The 13,145-nt window shown below is 52.2% G+C and overlaps 3 protein-coding genes across 3 annotated transcripts; all 3 read right to left on the bottom strand.

Annotated features, from left to right (window-relative positions):
- Nucleotides 1-142: 142 nt before the first annotated feature.
- si:cabz01068815.1 (solute carrier family 51 subunit beta) lies at nt 143-2,691 on the bottom strand. Its single transcript, XM_052062800.1, has 5 exons — nt 2,109-2,691; nt 1,474-1,518; nt 965-1,072; nt 682-772; nt 143-603 (listed from the first exon to the last, which is right to left on the bottom strand). Exons 2-5 carry the CDS (start codon nt 1,514-1,516, stop codon nt 276-278), a joined length of 570 nt encoding a protein of 189 aa, XP_051918760.1. The 5' UTR covers nt 1,517-1,518; nt 2,109-2,691; the 3' UTR covers nt 143-275.
- Nucleotides 2,692-2,835: 144 nt separating this feature from the next.
- c4h16orf87 (chromosome 4 C16orf87 homolog) lies at nt 2,836-5,179 on the bottom strand. Its single transcript, XM_052062801.1, has 4 exons — nt 4,894-5,179; nt 3,981-4,080; nt 3,638-3,835; nt 2,836-3,547 (listed from the first exon to the last, which is right to left on the bottom strand). The coding sequence occupies exons 1-4, from the start codon at nt 4,957-4,959 to the stop codon at nt 3,429-3,431; spliced, it is 483 nt and encodes a 160-aa protein (XP_051918761.1). The 5' UTR covers nt 4,960-5,179; the 3' UTR covers nt 2,836-3,428.
- Nucleotides 5,180-6,100: 921 nt separating this feature from the next.
- Nucleotides 6,101-12,872, bottom strand: vps35 (VPS35 retromer complex component). Its single transcript, XM_052062658.1, has 17 exons — nt 12,734-12,872; nt 11,736-11,834; nt 11,525-11,621; nt 11,251-11,374; nt 10,586-10,768; nt 10,187-10,406; nt 9,811-9,894; nt 9,609-9,718; nt 9,440-9,536; nt 8,790-8,938; nt 8,490-8,697; nt 8,219-8,374; nt 8,021-8,143; nt 7,725-7,904; nt 7,335-7,574; nt 7,091-7,234; nt 6,101-6,873 (listed from the first exon to the last, which is right to left on the bottom strand). Exons 1-17 carry the CDS (start codon nt 12,734-12,736, stop codon nt 6,694-6,696), a joined length of 2,397 nt encoding a protein of 798 aa, XP_051918618.1. The 5' UTR covers nt 12,737-12,872; the 3' UTR covers nt 6,101-6,693.
- Nucleotides 12,873-13,145: the final 273 nt, after the last annotated feature.

Raw genomic sequence — 13,145 nt, 5'->3', positions numbered from 1 at the left:
GGAATTACCCGAATTTGGCGGCCCCATGCGGATTTGCGCTCACACTACACAAAAAACGTCCTTGACTCTTCCTCCTTCCACTCCTTTCACTCGCAAGCACGGGCAGAAACAAACTGCAACCGTTGTATCTTTTGTAGCGCATTATTTATTGATTGCGGTGACATAATCATCTTGGTCGTCGTCATCATCATCCTGTCGGTGAATGTGAATGCACACCTGCTTAAAAGGAACTCAAATAAAAGGTCTGAGGTGAAGGTCCATGTTGCGGTTTGCGTTCATCTGTCTCCTCCATTCTTGACTTCATCCTCTTCGTCTTCCCGCCGGACTCGGTACTCGCCGTCGTCCGGCAGGGGCGGCCCGACCTCGGCCTCGCTCTCAGGGTACAGGCAGGAAGTGTTTCCGTCCTTCCACGTCACCACGATGCTCGCCGCTTTCACGTCGCCGGTGTCGCCGTTGCAGGGCGCAGGCCCCCGCCGCGTCGGGCTCCGGGGCGACGGCGTGCCGCAGGCGAGGGCGCCGTCCCGGCCTCCGGGCCACGTCTCGTCTTGGTCTCTGTGGGCGGCGACGGCGGCCGCCTTGTACTTGGCGATCTTCCTCCTGTTCCTGAGCGGGCGCGTCTGCGGCGTTAGTTTGCGAGGCTACTTTGTTTGCGTTTGCCTTCCGTGGAGCACGAGCGCACACCTGCTAGCCATGGCGCCCATTCCCAGCAAGAGAAAGCCGACCAGAAGGCAGACAAAGGCCAAACCCAACAGCACAAACTTCCACACGGTCGCTGGAATCGATTTGAGAGCGTGCGTGAACATTTGGGACTTTTGCTCTAAAATGACATCTTGGAATGACCTTTTTCCACCGAAAGCTCAGATTTTGTTTTCCGAATCGGCCTTGCATTTGTCTGATCCGCAACAACTGCGGGAATAAAACTCCCGTTTGCATTTCTTTGTTCCTAATGAGCGACGGTTCTTACGATCTTCGATGCGATAAAGCCATCGCAGGTATTCTCTCTGTTCATCCGTCACGGTCACCTTCTTGTCCTCCGGCGAGCGCTCGTCGTGCGGCGACGCTCGACTCACCCCTGAAAGCAACGTCAAAGGTCAATCCTCAGCAACGATAGCGCGCGTCCGTCATTTGCACAGTTTGGCGGGCCTGAGTCGCCACCTGGCGGCGGTGAGCGACTTTGCGCCAGCGCGGGTTAGCGGAGAAGGAAAGCCTCGCCTCCCGGCGGGCGTCGGGAGCTACGTCATCAAGGACACGCCGCTAACATCATTGTCACATTCTGATGACGTCATGCGACACCGCGTGCCGACACGGCGGATGATGTCATGGGAACGAGGTGACGTCGTCGCGGCCTCATGCCGACGAACAAACTGACACCCCGATGACGCCTTTGTGGCATCGCGCTGCTGACATGATCGACTGGCGACGATATGATGTCACCGCTCCATCATAATGGCGCGTGTTTTGTTTTTTTTTTACCTGAGAGGAGGAGGATGAAGACAAGCGAGCAGCCACCAACCATGCCTGCAAGGCACAAGACGTCGTCGGGTCACACATTTTTCTATTTGACGATTCTTATCGGGCCCCTTAACTTAACAAGAAGGGCGTTGTGACCCGCGACAGCCACGACAACGGGGGTACGGGGGTCATTCCTCACACACCCAGAAAAAAAAACCCTGCGAATATTTGCCATTTTGTTTCCTGTTGTTGTCTCAAGTTGTACTTGACTTGATTAAGTACAAAATAGACCATGTTTAGACTCATAAAACAACAATACGAATGACAAACAGGAGATCACGTCAATAAAAGGAGAAGTATGTCTTGTTCGTCAGAAAAAAACCCCAACTCAGTCAAATCTGACCCTTTTAACTCAAATTGACTTATGACACATTCTGAAATGTAACTTTGAAATATATTTGAGCTACAAATATCGGCTTTTTACATATTTACATGACTTTAAATCACAGCTGAATGAACGCATGAGCTGCATTTGCACTTTCTAGGTCTTCGTCCGTCAGAATCAACGCAGGCGCCAGTCGATGATGCCTTTTCATTGCGTACATAACAGGTGACGTCGAAAAGTCACATTTTTCGGAATAAATAAGCAAACTCACTGTGATGTTGTTCCTCCTGTGTCGAGTCCAAGACAAGTGAAAGTTTGACTACTTTTTTTTTTTTTAGTTGCACTCAACCAGTAACAAAGTTCGAAGCTTGTGCGTGCGTGTGGTTACTGTTTACACAGGTGCCATTTGTGTGTGTGTGCGTGTGTGTGTGTGTGTGTGTGTGTGTGTGTGTGTGTGTGTGTGTGTGTGTGTGTGTGTGTGTGTGTGTGTGTGAGGCTGTGACTCAGCGGTCAAACAGCGACGGCCTTGGCGGCAAGCTTTTTTATTTTTACAGCAGAGGTCAATGACATGGCGGCGACAAAGGAGGACAACACAGTAAATGCGCAAATCCAAGCCTGGCGGGGATTTACGCAGGGGGGGGGGGGGGGGGGTGGAGCTACAAGTCAACGGCCGGTCACGAGCGAGAGGCGCATTTCACCACCGAGACGCTGGCGTCAAATATCCAATTTTCAATCAACTTCCGGGACCTCGGAAGGAAATCCTTTTGGCTGATTTCCACCCCAAGGTGCAGGTCATCTCAAATCTTGGTGCTTGGAGGTCCTCGAACTCAACGGGTTCAATCGGGTGGGTTCACGGGCCACCCCCCTAAAGTAGTTTGGCAGGCCCTTCTTTGGGCCGGGAGAAATGCTGTCACCACCGTCCACATTGGTCCTCAGAAGTTTCTCCTTTCGGTTTCTGTTGTGGCACTCGAGAGAAGCTGGGGGCCGGAAGTTCAGAAGCAATCAAAGCGCAAGTACTTGCGGCTTTTATGTTCCCAATCTCATCGCACTGGCGTCGAATATTCTTTTTCGTCAACTTCCAGGAGAGCTGCTTCCAAATTCCACGCCTTCCTGACCTGCAAACCGGCCAAAGTTCCGGCAACTTGTATTTCCTCAGCAGTTGCATCCCAAAGGTTCCGTGACCTCTCATAAGAGGGTCTTCTTTTGGCCCCAGAACCAAACAATGGTGCCCAGCTTTCAAGGCCTCCCGGGGCCAGCGGTGGAAAGGCGCTCTCACCGACGGGGCGTTTGCATGCGCTGGAAGCGGATGACCCATCACAAACACCAGTTACATTTTCAACAAAAGTACCTGGAACTTGTTGTCGAGACAACAGGATCAAGAGCTCCTCACTCATTGGTAACTGAGCCGCTAGAAGCCCACCCCACCCCACCCCACCCCACCGGTTCCTGGCCCCGTGGGGAGTACCAGCCCATCTCCTGGGGGAAGTCAAGTTGAGACGGAGGGTGTTATTTCAAAGTCCGCTTTCGATGGGGTCACCTGGTCAGGGGCAAGCTCCACGTGAAAGTCCGCGCCGGCGCCCGCCGGGGGCGCTTACAAAATGAGCGTCTGAGCCAGGATCTTGCGGTTGATCTCGGCCAACGCCACCGAGAACACGAAGGCCCGCTCGTCCGACAGGCCCGCGTACACGTCCACTTCCTTCTCCTGTTTCTCTAAAGGAAACACAGCGCCGCACGCGCGGTCAATACCCACGGACAGGCAAAGCGGGCTCACGGCGAGCACCCCCCCTCCCCCACACCCACCTTTGTCGTCCTCGTGTTTCTTGAGTCCGACCGTCTTGGGTCGGCCCCGCCCCCTGCGGATGGGATCGGCCTGGCCGTTGGCCCTGGGCTGCTGCTTCCTGCCCTCCGCCCCGTCGCTCGCCGCCACAGCCGCCAGGCTGCCGTCCAGGCGATCGCGACGGATGCGCTCCGTGCGCCGACGCTTGCTTTCCAGCTTGTCTGCAGACACACAAACACACAAACACACAGTTTGGCGACTTTACGCTTCTCTTGAGTTGCTGCAACGATAAAAAGTAAAGATTTCCACTCCGGCTAAGTCTCGACAAGTTGGCTGAAGTTTTGATGAGCAACGGGACGGACTCACCCGCCGCGTTGGTGGACGAGCACTCGTTCAACTTGGCGTTGAGGAGTTTCCTGCTGATGAACACGAAGCCACATGGGCACGACTTGCACGCCACGGGAATCTGAGAAGCAAACAAACAAACAAACAAACAAACAGGAAGCACAAGTTCGTCACTTCCTGGTGGCCTTGCGGGACACAGCGACACCGTGTGCATGGGTGCAATAGTGCACGCTGCGGAGTGAACTTGGATTTGAACTTTGGAAATAACCCAACTTGTTTTCCTACATCTTGTATGAATCCAATCCAAAATTCCAAGAGATGTACATTACCAATAACACACTGGCATTTATGTTACTTGGCTAACTCGTGACATTTTACAAGATGCTAAGTGCTGTGTTTGTGTTTAGAACTGCTGCTACTACTATTTTGGCCCTCTCGTGAAACAGGCCTCGGTATTACGACCACAGTAATAAACATGTCATTTAAAAAAATAACAATAAAATATATGTATATACATACACATACAGACACACACACTCCTCATTTTGGGTGGCAAATGTACACGTGAATGTGGAATTTAGAAACATTTCAAGGAATTTGTGTTCGAAACAAAGCAACGACAAAGAATAAACCATTTGAAATATCAAATCTTCAGAGTTGACGCAAATTAACTGTCGCCAAGTAGATACACAGACACGTGAATAATTGAATTGTTACAGAGGACGAAGACATTGACTTGTTTGCAGGCAAAATGTGATTTGAAGTGTTGTTTTGAGCTGGAATTTGCTGGGCTGAATGAAGAAAAAGGGACGTGTGCAACACACAACGTATTTCCGCCAAAGCAGCGAACGCCAAGAAATGGAATGAAATATACATTTTAAAATAATAATAAAAATAATAAATAGACACTATAAAATCAGACATTTTGGCTCACCTGTTGGTCGCATTCGGGACAAGATTTCGTAGCCATTTTGACTTTCTTTGTTTTATTTGTCGACATAGTCTGTCTGCAACGACGACAAAAACGGGTCGCCTCGTCTACGCCAACTAGTCCTCAGATGGAGGGATACATCACAAAAGAAAGGCAAATAAAATATATAAAACACGCGTATAATTTGACACACTCGTCGACACGACGGGCAGCTCAAATGTATTTAAAAAAAGTAGTTATTTTAGCTCCTCGAGTTACGCGCATGCGCAGAGCGTGTCCTCAGGTGGCATTCAGGAAACGTGGGAAATCAGTAACTCCTTTCTTGCTTCTGGTTAGACGAAAGCTTGATTACGTAGAAAACTTTGAACTGGCCATTTATTCATCCACCCTCCTCCCATCCATTACCCGAACCGCTTAAAATAATTTTCATGATGATGATGTTATGTTCCCTTTCATCCGAAGTTGTTGTGAAACATTCCTGGACGCATCCATCATGATCTTTCTTTGTGTGACGCGTGTACAATATTGCGTCAATCACTGGCTGGTTTATTTTAATTTATTTATTATTCCTCATCATACTCATATTAATCACAGAGATGAGCCAAGGCACGGGGACTTTTTGGGGGCGGGGGGTTTGGCGTCTCATAAAATAAAATAGCAAACCTCAAAGGTTCCTGTAGCCTGGAGCTACGTAGGCTAATCGTCACTTCGCCATCTGATTTTACAAAACTGTAAAACGTAGATTTGTAATTCTTACTTCAATTAATACATATATTTAGGTAAAAGACAGTTGTGATTTTCGTTGACTCCATTTCCCGTAAATGCTCAGAATGTCACAAATGTTCAGGTAAATACATTTGACATTTTGGTCTCAGTTATTTGACGTCATTTCCCCTTCAAACTGTCAAAAATCTAAGTGACATTCATACCGCGAGCTTCAACAACTGTGGACGTATTTTTTTTAAGTAGGCTCGTTTTTGGGGCAGATCTGCCTCGTCACGAGTCAGCAGACACTTTATGAATGCAGCGGTCACGTGACATTAGCAATTTTTGCAATCCAAAGTTGATTCGTCCCAAATTTGCCCCGATTATCCAAAATAAAAATGAGCCGCTTTCACCCGGAAAGAGAAAACGCACGCGCGCGCACACACGCTGTAGTCCATTCCCAAGATGTCAGACAATGTATAACAAGACATGAACCTCGAGGCGCTTCTTATATTAACGGTAATACTTTATTATATCGATATAGTGCCTTTGCAGAATTAACAAAAAGCAATTACATTGTTAAGAATGTATGGTTTTATTTTCGCAAATGACGACCAAACTCCTATCGAACTGGGATCGCTCACGGGTGTGATTGACAAGTGGGGGGGGGGGGGGGGGGGGGGGGATTTTTTTGCACACCAACGCCTCCCGAGCCAAAAGAAAAAGAAAAGACGAGTGGGAAACTTTTGCAAATCATCCACTGATCTTACGCTCAAAACATGGGCGGGGGCATGTGCTCGGGGGAGGCGGGGCTTAGCGGACACGGCGGGCAAGACGCGGGTTTAAGTAGCTTCGCCTGAAAAGCCGCGCGCGGAAGCATCGGTTCCGCGTCCTCGAAGGATGCCAATTTGGTGGAAACGCTCGCTCGACTTTCCGACGCTTGTCCACGCGGTCGCGGAAGACGCTCCACGAGAGGAAATGCCAACCGCTCGTGATCGTCTTCTTCGCGGCAATAAAACGGATGGCGGGAGTTCTTGGTGGGGCAACGCCGGAATTCCTTTTGCGCGGGTGCGGCGCGTCCGAGCGCGGCCGACGGTTTCAGAGGACCAGGCCTTCGTAGACGGCCCCCTCGGCCTCCGGCGCCTCCCTCTGCAGGCGCAGGTGCTCCAGCGTGTTGTGGAAGTGTTTGTTGATCTGCTCGCTCTCCTCGCTGGCCTCCAGGTTGGGGAGGTCCTCCCGGATCTTCTGGATCAGCTGATTCAGAACCTGCACCGTCACCTACGCTCGCCAAAGCGCACAACCGCAAAAACACCTCAGGGAGAAGTCCGAGCACGGAGCGCCGCTGCGTCGGGCGCAAAATCAAAGTACATTTGCCCTCATTAGCGACTGACGGGTGCCGGACGCGTCTCGAGACGGAGAGAAGCAAATCGTGTGAACCCCCCCAAAAAAACGGAGCTTGGGTGCAAACTAGGAAGCAATTTGGATTGCGTCTTACGGCATCGTTTTCCCTCTCGTAGAAGCAGACGTATCTGTTGAGGATCTCGATGAAGAGCTGCACTTGCAGCGAGGGGTCCATGCACTGGTTGGCGATCTTCAGCGCTTTCTTCAGACACTCCATCACGCGTTTGCCGTCTCGGATCTGAAACGCAAGCGCGCCCGCTTACTGGCAAGTGGCCACGAAGGAAGGACGGAGGCCACCGGCGAATAAACGGGCTTAGCGGATGAGCGGAGCGGCGCACCTCTTGGCGGTTCTTGTCCGTGCTGCGTCCGGACCAGAAGAGGTGGGCGCATATGCTGACGGCGCGACACTGGTCGGGTTTCTTGAGCAGCTTGGAGGCGGCCAAGGCGCACTGCGTCCTGAGCGGCTCGTGGTTCTCCTCGCTGAAGCACTTGGTGCGCTCGAACGTGCCGATGATCAACGTGATGGCCGCCAGCTGCGCTTTGGAGTCGCTGATCTCGTCCTCGTACAGCGAGAAGGCCTGCAAACGGTGGGGAGGCGCCGCCGACGGGCACTCGCTCAAATCCCGCCCAACGGGAAGAGTCGGCGGACGGGACCGACGCCCTCACGACGTCTCGAGAGCAACTCGAAGAAAGCCGCGAGAGTCGGCGGCGCGGCCAGCCGGGCTTACCTGCGACATGAACTCGTAGGCGACCGTCTCGTGGTTCTCAAAGCCGATCTCGCCGGCCGCCAGCGCCCCCTGCAGGAAGAGTCGCAGCGGCAGCTCGGCCAACTCGGCCTTGATCAAGGCGCTGATGGTCTGGTGGGCGAACGAGAAGATCTTCTGACACTTCTTCTCCCACTTGTCATCCTGAAGTGGGGATAAAAAACAAGGACAACTATGTTGGCAAGTTAGAGGAGGTCCAAGCGGCGGAAGATGCCGGAAGGAGAAGCGGAACGGGAGCGCACGTCCGCGGGGAAGCTCACCAGCGACGAGTTGTCCTTGTATCGGAAGGCCAGCTGGTAGGCGGCAAACACCAGCGGGGGGAGCGTGTATCGGATCCTCTGGTTTCCGCCCGCGCCAAAGTGCTTGCGGGCCGTGTTCAGGATCTGCAGGCGCCACCCACAGCGGCGGGTGAGCGGCAACAAAAGCGAGAGGACCGCGGCGAGGCAACGCCGACCCACCAGGTACTGCTGATCGGGGTCGTCCGAGCGCAGCAGATGAATGAAGCGGCCCACGAGGCTCTGCTCCTCGGCAAAATCTTCGGGGTCCGGCTCGTCGGCGGGCTGGTCCGGCTGGTCCTGGATCAGCGTGGACACCAGGTTCAAGATGGCGTCCACCTGTCGGGCGGGAGGGAGATGTGAAACCGGCGTCGTTTTGCGAGCACAACCGCAAAAAAAAAAAAAAAAGGACGCCGAACGCTTTCATCAAAGCGACGAGGCGAGCTCGCCTGACCTGTTCCTGCGCCACGATGGTGGTGTTGTATTCCAGCGTGTTGCCGAGCACGTAGCAGCTCATGCTCTTGCGGGACTCGTAATCAAAGTACTCAAAGAGCGGCGGGAAGTGCTTGAGCTGCAGCACCGTCAGCGCGTTGTTGTACGTGTCCACCGGGATCTTCAGCAGCCGCGTCAGCTCCTTGGACACGGCGCTGCTGGTCGCTATGCTGCGGGACAGACACACGGAAGGCGGCGGACGACGGACGCCGGTCAGAGCGGAAGAGGCCGGCAAAGCGTACGCGCAAGCGCGTCGACGTACTGTTCCAGGTTGAGCTTGTTGAAGATCTCCACGGTGCTCTCCAGCACCTTGTCCACGTAGTCCACGCGCTCCGGATAACACTTCATGGCCAGATTGATGAGGGACACCTGCAGGGACACCACGTCCTCGGACGGCAAGTCCTGACGTGACTGCAAGTGAAAACACACACACGCGTGCAAACACCCTCAGAATAAAAACATGAGCGCATACTGCAGGATGTGCTGGCTTGTCATTTGCCTTTTAACAAAGTGTTCGCCCCCTGGTGGTCGGATTGGCTAACTACTGGTTGAGAAAATGCTCAATGAGCTATACAGCAGACCTCGCAAATATTGTAAACGCTCAGATGTGGCCAGGAAAATTTGCAAAGACAATCAATCAATTGTCGTATTGATGTTTCGAAAGAGGACTCAATGATCGTGGCAAAAGATTCGCCTGCAAATCCAAGTTTTCGGCACCGGATCTATTCCGAAGGTGAAGCTACGGCACACAACTCTTCCAATGTGTCACGTGGATTCAAAAGTACAGTCGTCAAACTTCACCATCAAATTACCCCCCCCCCCTCCCTCAAAGACATATGGAGTGAGAATGGGACCGAAAAGGTCATTGTGAACGCGGTGGAAGGTTTTTGCCCCGAAAGTGGAGTCCACTACCTGGATGACGGTGGCCACTTGCTGCGAGAAGATGTCAAAAAGTTTGATCTCCGCCGGGATCCCGGGCCCATCTTCTCGGTGAGCAAACAGCGCCAGTCTGAAAGGAAACGCCGGTGATCAACTCGCTCGGGCCGATCGGGAATGCGGCACGGACGGGCATGGGCCGTACCTGTCAATGAGGGCGATGATGATGTTCTTGACGTTGACGTGCTGATGAAGCTCGGCGCAAGAGCGCAGGAAAGGGTTGAGGGTCTGCAGGTGGAACTCGTCCGGGAACACCTGGCGTGAGCAGACGAGGAGAAAACGTGTTCGAAGGAAGAAGGCGAAGAGGAGGAAGATGCGCCCCGACGACGGCGCCACGCCGCGTCTACCTGGATGATGCATTCCATCAGGTACTCCTGCGCCAGCGAGTCCCGGCAGTTCACCACCTGCTCCAGTACGCTCGGAAGAACCACCTGTGGGGTGGGGGGGGGCAAAAAAATATCAACCAGCACTCTCCACACATTTGTACTCATTCATTTGCAAACTCAACACACAAAATGGCCGTTTTTGAAACAAGGAAACATGAATATGAACATTAAAAAAAAAAAGTTGGCGAGTTTGTGTTTGAATATTTGATGGTGTTCAATTCTGACCATTTTTTGTCTCTTTTTAACCGGACATTATTTGTTTGCAAAACGCTCAAATTATCAGATTTGATGTCGTCTTTTGTCCCCACCCCCAAAAGCCCCAAAAGCGGGGGCTGACCTGCTTGTACTTGTCCACGTTGACGCCCTCCAGCTGGCTGAGGCGCACGAGGTTGGTGCCCACCAGGATGCGCAGCTCCTGGCGCTCCTTCTCGCGCTTCTCCCGGTCGCGACTGTGGCCCTGGTGCTGCATGCGCACCCACAGCTTGTTCATCTCAGCAAAGTTGAGCAGCACAAAGTCGATGGAGTCGTTGATGTCGCCCGTCATCTCCTCCGAGCCCCTGGCGGAGGGGGAAAAACATTTTGGCACTCGTGTTGACAGCCCCCCCCCCCCATCCCCCAAGGTAACTGCAGCGACGCTGCTGGAAAGTAAAGGCAGCGCTCTATGAAAACCATCGGCCGTCCGCTTCAAGAAGAGGGAGGCGCTCCGGCGGGGGGGGGGGGGGGGGGGGGGCCTTACTCGGTGTGCTCGCCGTCGTCGGGCAGGATGTTGCGGGTGCACTGCAGCAGGTAGTTGCGGAGGAAGAGGCCCCTGAGGGGGTGCTGCACGCCGCGGCACATCTCCACCAGGTCCTTCAGGATGTCCTTGCGAGACTGCGGGAAGGAGCGCACGTAGACCACGCCCACCGTGATCAGCAGGTAGCTGCAGCGCCCCCCCCCCGCCCCCCCCCCACAAATAAACAGCGTCAGCTTTCATTTGGCAGTTGCTCAACCATTTCGACACAGATGTAACACGAACATGTGATCATAAATAAAATTCCTGAATATATTTGGCCTTTATGGGGGGGGGGGGGTCATATTTGCGTAGCTTTTCACCACTGATCTTGACAATATAATTTGCTAATATTTGTACAATTTTCATGTCATCATTTGGCACTCTATTCCAATTTTTCTTTTTCCCGAACATTTGCAAATGTCTCATCCCATTTTCGCCTTGTGGCGTGTTGCATTTTTCATCAAATATTTTGTGTTATTCTCGAGTATTGCTCGATTGCTGCTGTACATTTCCAAATATCTGTGCAAATATTTGGTCGTATTTTCTGAATAATCTTTGTTTTACAGTCTATCCGAGATTTGCATTGTAACGTTTGGCATTTGAATTTTTCCGGCGTCGGCGGCGCTCACAGTCTGGGAATGATGTTGCCCGCGTACTGGACCAGCTCGTACAGGTCAGCCACCTTGCGTCCTTTGGCAAACTCGTCCGTGAGGTAGACCTCCAGGTAGTGCAGCTCGTCCGAGATGGCCATGTCTTCCCGCGCCGCTCGTTAGGGAGCCACAACGCTCGGCGTCGATTCGTAGGAGGCACGGAAGGTCGCGGTGCCGAGCGCTCGGTCCGCTCGTGCGAACTTAACAGCACCGCTTCATATGTCACCAACCAGTGAACCAGATTTGAGGATACAGAGCTCGTAGTAGCTTTTGGGCGACAGCATGGAGGTGCGCAGTTCCCCCAGCATGTTGGAGGCGTGTTTCAACGCGTCCATCAGCTTGTTCTTGTCCTGTCAGCAAAGAACGAGGTGAAGAAAGCGCAAAGCGACAGCCTCCTGCCTGACGGGAAGAGAGCCCAATCGCGTGAGCTCACATGACCGGACGACGCCTTGGAATGGTCCTACCAGGCATCGTTTCATCTGGAAAGACTGCACCTTCACGGCTTGCACGGCTTCGTCCAGAAGCTTCTCCTGCTCGTCTTGAGGAGACTGCTGGGTCGTCGGCTGAAATGAATAGCGGGTGGCAATCAAACAAGCAAATACAAATCGTTTCTGATGAGTTTTACTTGAGTTGGAGAAATTAATTCTACTTGTGTCATTGATATGGTGTCTCCAAGATCTGCCTGGCAACATTGATCTCTGGCGCGTTTTGGCTAGCCGCTGCTCAACCCGTATTGTTTTGTGTTTTTTGTTAATTGTAAAGTGTCCTCGGGTGTCTTGAAAGGCGCGTATAAATAAAATGTATTATATGCGAACCACTTCATCACCCTGCAGACAGTACTCAAGTCAGTACTAAAGTACGGTAATTAACGCCGCTCGTTTTGGGGCAAGGCAGCAAGTGGAGCCCAAACATTTGAGATTTGATCGACATTAGTGTAACGATGGGCTCGGCTGTTATTCTGAGCGATCGTACGGCCGCTTCGTTTCTTCTTTCTTGTGACACATAAAGTCGTAATCGATTTCGAGGTATAGTGAACTTTGAGGAAACACGATTCTTAATTGAAAGAGATCTCCCTCTCGCGATAGCGTTTGACAGAAGCTGAGCGAAACTATGCTAAGCTAACAACATCCATCGGGCGTCGAAAGTTGAGTCGTCAAATAACTACACATTACACGTTGGGCTCGTTCCACGCCGCGAATGACGCGACGCAAGACACGCTACGCGTTACAGTTCGCATTGAAAATGTTTTGGCCTTGAGCTGGAAGTCGCTGTTAGCTTAGCTTATCCTAGCCTAGCCTGGCCAGGCCCAAGCCTCCATCTCCGCACGACGAACGCGCGTAGATTACAAGCGGCGTTACAACGCTCGTCTGGGTTGTTGGATAGCACACGAGCACATGTATTCCATAAATGCCACGCTCGGCATTTGTGCGTCGCGCTGGCACTCGGTCACCAAGCCGCTTACCATGATTTCAAGCTGGGTCTCTCAACAGTCCCAACAGCGATGCCTGCTTGTCATGTGACTGCCGAGTTGCATTCGCCGACTTCCTCGCCAGCGCCGAGTGACGTCACGAGGACCAGAGGAGGTGGGCGGGCCGTCGGAATCTCTTATCTGGACATTCAACACCACGAACGACAACAACCACAACAGCAACAACAATAATAACAACAAAAAGAGTACGAATAAGAATAACTCGTGATATGTTATAATAATAATGATCATAATAATAAATACGTGGATCCTTCATAACATGTACAACTCAACTCAACTGTGTTTCTCGAGCACTTTCGAACAGCCATCGCTGCATACAAAGTGCTGTACGTGGAGCAATTTAACATATACAACAAACAGTAAAGCAAATCGGCGATAAAGACGG

Source organism: Hippocampus zosterae, chromosome 4 (genome assembly GCF_025434085.1).
Source record: "Hippocampus zosterae strain Florida chromosome 4, ASM2543408v3, whole genome shotgun sequence".
Lineage (NCBI taxonomy): Eukaryota > Metazoa > Chordata > Actinopteri > Syngnathiformes > Syngnathidae > Hippocampus > Hippocampus zosterae.
The sequence above is the reverse complement of the archived record's forward strand: the minus strand, read 5'-3'. Positions and strand labels throughout refer to the sequence as shown.